Source organism: Mustela putorius, unplaced genomic scaffold (assembly GCF_011764305.1).
Source record: "Mustela putorius furo isolate JIRA1106 unplaced genomic scaffold, ASM1176430v1.1 tig00003845_pilon_pilon_pilon, whole genome shotgun sequence".
Classification (NCBI taxonomy): domain Eukaryota; kingdom Metazoa; phylum Chordata; class Mammalia; order Carnivora; family Mustelidae; genus Mustela; species Mustela putorius.
Window position 1 is genome coordinate 71263940 of NW_025421998.1, and position 7487 is coordinate 71271426.

A 7487-nucleotide genomic window follows, 5' to 3' on the forward strand; every position below is an offset into this window, starting at 1 on the left:
ACTCCAGACCCCCAGAGTCCTCATACTTCTATGGAACCCATACTGCAAACTCTGTACTCAAACCTGGTTATATCTCATAGTGCTCTCTCCTCTAAAATTATCCATTTCCATTGGCTCAATCCAAACTTAAAGCCCCTATGTGCAACCAACCTTCATCGGATGTAAGATAAAGATAGCCCCTGCCATCCTGAATGTGTCTGCATTTAAGGAAGGGGAGAGTGTGTGTGTGTGTGTGTGTGTGTGTGTGTGTGTGTGTGTGTGTGTGTGTGTGTGTATATACACATGTATATAAAAATGTCAGGCATGGTTTCAAAGTGAAGTGTCAGAGCATAGAAGATCTTTTAAGTCTGCCATTTTACTAAGCGGTCAGGCCCACCTCAGGTGTCTTCTGAGTTCATTTATCCTGCATTATTCCTCTTGGGGTTTGGGGGTAAAAACTTAGAACAGGGACAAGAGTCACAGCAAAATTGGAAGAAGTTGAAAAACTAAGTGTCCTAGTTCATAATCTTTCATAATCTTTCTTTTTTCTTTTTTATCTTTTTTTTCCCCCCCTAGAGCCTTACTGGCTCAGAGTGCTTGGACCCTATAAGAAATTTTTACAGGCTTGGGGTGGCCTGGGTGGCTCAGTCTATTAAGTGTCTGCCTTTGGCTCAGGTAATGGTCCCAGGGTCCTGGGTTTGAGGCCCACATTGGGCTTTCCTGCTCAGCAGGGAGCCTACTTCTCTCTCTATTTCTGCTGCTCCCCCTGCTGGTATGCTCTTTCTCACTGTCAAATAAATAAATAAAATCTAAAAATAACAATAAATAATAATGATAATTTTTACAGGCTTGCGGTGGGAAGTTAAAGTTGGAAATCCAGAGGATCCATGTAAGAAATGGGATCCATAGTGATTCCCTTCAGCTTGAACTTGAGAAACACCCTGAATGATGAGACTCTCTTGTTTTCCCTTCTCTTAGAAAAAGTTACAAAACTACGCCAAGGAGTCTAGTCTTCTAGGGGTATGGATTTGTAGAAAACCAGGAAGCCACAAAGCCCTGGTAGATCTCCAAGGAAACTAAGCTTCTTGGCTCCTTGCTGTCAAACCAGCTGGCAGCTTCCAAACGGTCCTCTTGACAGGTCCTGTGCAGCTGCATTTTATGTTTCCATATGGCCTTGCCAGAGGTCCCCACCTTAAGCAGACCTGGCTTCCACAATTAGTACGGACTCACAACAAGTTAGTTATGGAATACATTAACTCCTAAAGGCCTCATGGGGCTATTTACACCTCTTTGGACTATTTCCAGGATCCCAGATTATACTGTAAGTGTAAATTAAGGAAGTCTCACAATCCAATGGCTCTGACTGGAACATGCAACATTACCATATCTTATGCTTCATTTTCCAATGCTTTTCTTGGCCTCATTTTAGCGATTTTTATGCCACCCTGAAAGATAAACTCTCTGTAATCTTAAAATCATGCTTTAGAATGTATTTCTCTCTTTTTCCCTCCTTGAATATGCCTGGTTCTGTTTCTCAGGTACAAAAATTGAAGACTGATCAATTTTCTCCTTTGGCATTGAAGTCTTTCAGGAATTTATTTGCATTCACCTGGCCAAGTTATAAATACCATCCAACACCTATATCATGCCATTTCTTTATTTAAAATAATAAATTGGTTTCACTTAATAAAATACAAAACCAGATGAAGTCAGTCTGTGTACCCAATGGTTGGAAACATACGTTTAGCAGCTGGTGATGGAAAAAAAGATCATTCCCCTAGCCCATGCACGAGATCACTTATAGATCACATATTCTAGAAAACCTGAAACATAATGTAAATGGTTCTTATTTTAATTTTTATCCATGGCTTCCATTGTATACCCAAAGTATTGGAGTTGATGCTCTTTCTCTGTCCCTTTCTCTGCTCTCAGTCTTTGTGAGGACTTTTTTCTTGGGACCTCTCTTCATCTTCACAGGGTCCTATTTCCAGTCAGGTTTCTCATGGATACTGGTGCCTAATAACACACAGGTCCTTAGTAAACACTTGTTGAATGAGTTTTGGAACCTGAACAAGGTAGACTATGATATCTGGAAAAATAATGCAAGTCCAAGAATCAGAAATTAGCTAGCTGAACAAGGTTTGATAATGATTATGGCAGTTATAGGTAGTTTTTGATAACTACTTCATATGTGCACAGCACTGCACTAAAAGCTTTAAGAATATCTAATTTTATGTTAATTGAGTCCTCACACTATCCGGCATCATTACTCCTATTTTAAAGATGAATAAACTGAGGTGTTGAGAAGTAAAGTAGTATGTCCACAATCACATAGCTAGAAGTATATATTTTACTGGGATTAATACACAAGTCTGTTCAATGCCAAACTTCATGCCTTTTTTATCCCTTCCCATCTGGTCCTCCGTTTTATAATCTAGTAACTGTGGAATATTTAATAGTCATTAAGATAACCAGTTTTAAGACGTTTCAGATATAAGGTGACATACATCTCAAGAAAAGGTAGGATTTAATTAGTTTTGCTAATTGATTAAAGTCCTGCAAGAGATCCAATGCTAAAAAACTTAGGAACCCTGGAAAGAAAGAAGAAAGAGACTCTGGGGCAAGTTGAGCCTTTTTAGGGTTTGGGGGATCCATCTAAAGCTAAAGTTAGCCTTGTCTTTTTTATACTGGTTAACATTTACTATGTTCCAGATACTCTACCAAAAGTGTATATGTATTATTTCATAGAAATCTCAGCCAACCCTGTAAGATAGTACAATTGTTAGTCCTAACTAACAGATGAAGAAACCAAGCTTAACTTGTCCAAACTCATACAGTTAACATGGTGGAACTTGGACCCAAAAGCCAGATATGTTTAACTTTGAAGCCCATAATTTTAACTGCTTCTGAATGCTATTTTTAGTTTATTTATTCATGTACATTTAAGGTAATTCATATTAATGTCATTTATTTCTTTTGGTCATTTATTTTGAAATAAAGCCCACGGGATGAGGATCAGAAATCTGCTTAGTTTGTTTGCTAGCACATACACCTGTGCCCTGTCTGTGGTGACACTTATCGAGTATCTCCTGATGCGTGCCTTTCGGTGCAATTAAATACCTCTGGGTCACTATCAGTCACATGCCTACAAGTAACAAACTCTGCATTCCTCTCCCTAGTCTAGATATTTATTTCTGTCAAAGTGGATGGATTAACAAACATAAAATAAAATAGACAACATCATCAATGTAGAGATTTACAAACTCTGACCTGAAAAAAATCTCCGTAGAAAAAGTGTAGTGCCTAGGGTGATTGACATAACAGAAAACTTACCTCACTAAATGTGTTCGCATAGTTCGTTCTGAACTTATTAGAAGGGATTGTTGACACTTTCAGAAGATAAAATATCTAGGACCCTGATAGCAAATTAACTTTGGTATTAAGAGATGTTACTGTCTACATTAGGACAGCTTATTTTCACTTCAACTCTGAGTTATATAACACATTATTGTTAATTACTTGCATGTATGAAGCAAAGATTCATATAAATTTCTCTTCTGTATTTATCTGTTGGAAGAAGCGACCACCAAATTAAGCTATGGAGGAAGTGTGGAAACACTCAAAAAAGACCCATTTAAATTATGCAACTCTTTGGAGGGAGGAGGATATTTTCGAAGCTGTAATTTTTTGATCAGATAAGTATTAGTTCACTTTTATTTTAGCCAAGTATACGTTTTGTAAAATAACACTAATAAGGTGTGCTATTTTTCCCTAACTAAATTCTTCACAATGAAATCCAACTGCAATATTCATTTAGAAATTTGATAATGCTCTCTTGTGTGAGTTTTAGGAATATTTGAAACCCCATTGCATATAAATTATATCATGGAAAAGCTGTATAAATATTCTATTACGGCACATGCTGTTCTAAGGATCTGTCAGGATTTCCTTTATACACTCCATTTTGAGTGGTATATAAATCAGATGTAAAAATTCATGTTGGACTGAAACAGCACAAAAGGCCTCCTCCAGAGGCAAATGCTTTTTTTCAAAATGTGGTTTGAATTATGTTGGTCAATTTTAAGTTATAGAAGTGCAGAAAATGTATTTGTGGTTTTGAAGGAGAGAGATTTTTTCCATTTTTATAACTCATTAGGAAACTTTACAGGCCTTCAGACCATTTTGTGGTTTAGTTCTTCTCAGGTTTTTCCCCAAAGCAATATTAAAACTTGAATGGTGTCCGCTATGAATCCAGTGATTACTGTTCTGAATACAAATGTATGTATGGATATATATAGTTATACATATCTTACAATAGAAGAAGTTCCAATAATATCATGAGTTGGATAGAAGTTGAGACCTATCAGTGCCCATTTTTGTTCTTGGTATCAAATCAACTTTGGCCTATCAAAGGAATCCTGTTTTTACCATAGTTGAGTGTGTATTGCTTGTATTTTAAAGCTGCATCTTTAACTTCAGAACAGTCCTCTGAGTTTAAACTCTCCTTCTATTAGCTCTTTGACAAAAAGGCTGTGACTTTTCTAATTTTGCTTTTTCTCTAGCAGAGAGAATAAGTTGCAACATGTTTAATAGATATTCACTGATGATCATCTCTTTTGTAAAATATTTAATGTGTATGTGTATATAAATTAATGTTGAGTTTATTTTGCCTATATAGCTAACATGTTGCTGAGTAATTTCATAAACATCTAAGTTATTATTTTAGCACATGTAGAGATTATGGTTATATTATTCTTTTAATAGCATCAGTTAAGATCTGAGAAAGTTTTAGTTGGACTAAAAGTTGGCAAAATTCACAAAGTTGAGTAACCCAATCTTTCAAAAGACTAAAGGGTAATGAAAATAGAAATATTTTATATGACTGAATTGCTTCCATCTATGTTATATTTAATTCATTAATGCATTAGACTAACACACTTAATAGTTACTATTTACTGTCCTATAATAGAACAAGGCACTAAAGCATAAAGAGGCTAAAATTTTTTCAATGTCATTCCTTATGTTTTCATTAAATTCTTCTTGGAATCTCAGAGTCTTGATTCGTAATACAGTTCCTTCTTCATCATATTACAGTATTTCTGGTACAGTTGCTAGAATCTTTAGGTCTAGTAACAGGATGGACCACCCACAGGACAATCCAACCTTTGCCTGTGACTTGTGGAGCAATGTGGACTTCCCACTGAGACATTTTGAGGAGCAGAAGGGATCTATCTCCTCCTGGATGTTTTATCTGCTAACCCAGTGTCATGGAAATTAGCCAACTCTACAATAGAAAGGGCTGAATGCAGTTTTCTTTATTTTTTTTTTATATTAACAGGAGAGCAGGGTTACTAATGAGGAATCATATCCCAAATCTCTAATCTATAAAGCTGAATATACTTATTTCTATTTGGGTCATTTTTTTAAATTCTGCTCCATTTGCTTTTACTAACTTATACTACTTTGTGTTCTATAATGTTATATTTGGTTGTAATTACAAAATTCTGTGTGTAATTTATACATTTATGTATATTATTTATACATTCATATACTTTTGTCTTTCTCTTGGTTTGCCATTAAAGTCATACATCTTGTGATTTACCTTAACATGTACTCCAAACAGCCCTGTATGACTCGATCATTAAGAAGTTTGAGGGGAAACTTATGAATTTCTGAGCACTAAGAGCATTTTGAAACACAGTTTTATGCTAATCAGAAATATTTTGAAATACACCACAGACCTTTAAAACCCACTGAAAATAAATATACTATAAATGTCAAAGTGAAGTTGTACATGTTAAGAATCTAGATTCCATGATTTGAACTTAACAATTCGTAAGGCATTAGGCAAGCCATCTGTACATTGTGCTCCCTTCTCCCCCATCTACTATATTATACCCATACTTTTCCTTGCATTTGGAGGAGAGCTAACATGGTGTTATTATTTGAATAGCACTGACCTTGTTAAAGCCTAGCACCATTGTTTTGTGTATAATGAGCAGAATATTTTTAAACAGAATGGCTATTTCTTACAACACATGAAATAAGAATGACATAAAAAGACTTTAAGATTATGAAGAGTAAAGAATGTTAAGATAGATTCTCACCTTGATTTTACCTTTAAACAGCCTTTTATTTGTCTGTTAGGAACTTCTTCCCGTGGTTTTACAGGTTCCGGCTCTTGTTCTTTCTTTTGACAAATCAGTATATAATTTGTGCCATTATTATTTGACCAAAATGTACCAACAGAAGTTTCATAACGTATACAAAACTGAACTTTACTGCCATCTTTTTGATAAGGGGGAACCAATAAAATCTTAAAGGAGAACTGGTCAGTTTCACCATCGCATGAATTTGGGACATATTCTGCTAAAATGTCATAATGTGTCCGCCAGTCATCCAAGGACATTCTCACATATACTAACTTCTCAAAAGAAATATTTAAAACTCGAATAATGCCCTTCATACTTGTAGACCCAGGAGGATACTCAGTTGACTCCAGTATTGCTTTCTGTACTTGAAGTTGCTGCATAAGATCTTCTTTTGAAGAAGGCAAATTAAATAGTGGAGACAAAACATATTCTTCTGTGTGAAAAGTGTCCTTCCTTAAGTCAAAACCAGTTGAAACACTCGGTAAATCCCAGCAATCAAATTCTTTGACGGACACAAGATTGAATCCAAAAGTGTCGGCGAATGAAACTCTTCTTGCACCTGAAGATGGAGTGTCCAGGTATATATCTTCAGAAGAATCAGAACCTCGTCTACTAGGTTGAGGGGAGAAGCCAGGTTTGAAAGTAGTTTTAACTTCCTCATCTTCAGAAAGAGAATCAGATAAATTAGGAACTTCTAAAAAGTTATCTTTGCTAATCTGTCTAGGTTCTTCAGAAGGCTCCATTGGGCTCTCTGATATCAAATAAGGGAAGACTGTACAACTAGTAGAGGCTGATATTTGAGATACTGAGGCTTAAAATAAGTATTATGTTACAGTTGACATTGCAGAAAGGAGTCATCTCTATAAATAGGTCCAATGGCGTGTAAACTATGCTAGCTTGCCTCCAAAGGCCTTTAATATGATAGCATCCATGTTACTTTCACAAGTATGCTTCAGAGTTCACTCTGTTTTTAAAGTTGCATCTGTTTGAGGTGATTTCCAAAAAGACATTTTAAATATTTTTTTTTGCTGTGTTGAAAAATCTGAATTTAGAATTTTAAAAAATTGTTTTAGCCATTTGATCTTAAAAACAAAAACATGGACCACTTATTTGAAAAGAAAATAAAAGTAGTATCCCATACTAATACATAGTTTTGAGCTTAATCAATCCATTGAAGTAGACAAGGACAGATAGGAGAACAGAAGAACATTTATAGAATGGAGGAAAATCCAGTGCCTAATAATAATGATTGCTACTATGTAACAGGGGCTGACAATGTAAAATGTGAACTATAAAAGTGTTAGATTAAGGTTCTAGGAGTCTTGAAGAAACATGATTTAGAAGAAGAAGTTATCA

The 7487-nt window shown here is 35.4% G+C and overlaps 1 protein-coding gene across 1 annotated transcript in view; it reads right to left on the reverse strand.

The window, feature by feature from the left end:
• Positions 1–6915, reverse strand: part of PPP1R3A (protein phosphatase 1 regulatory subunit 3A) — a 40218-nt gene extending 33303 nt beyond the window's left edge. The window contains exon 1 of the mRNA XM_004741932.3: positions 6087–6915. Coding sequence (XP_004741989.1) covers positions 6087–6874 — 788 coding nt within the window. The 5' untranslated portion in view covers positions 6875–6915. The remainder of the gene's footprint in view (positions 1–6086) is intronic.
• Between the last annotated feature and the right edge of the window lie 572 nt (positions 6916–7487).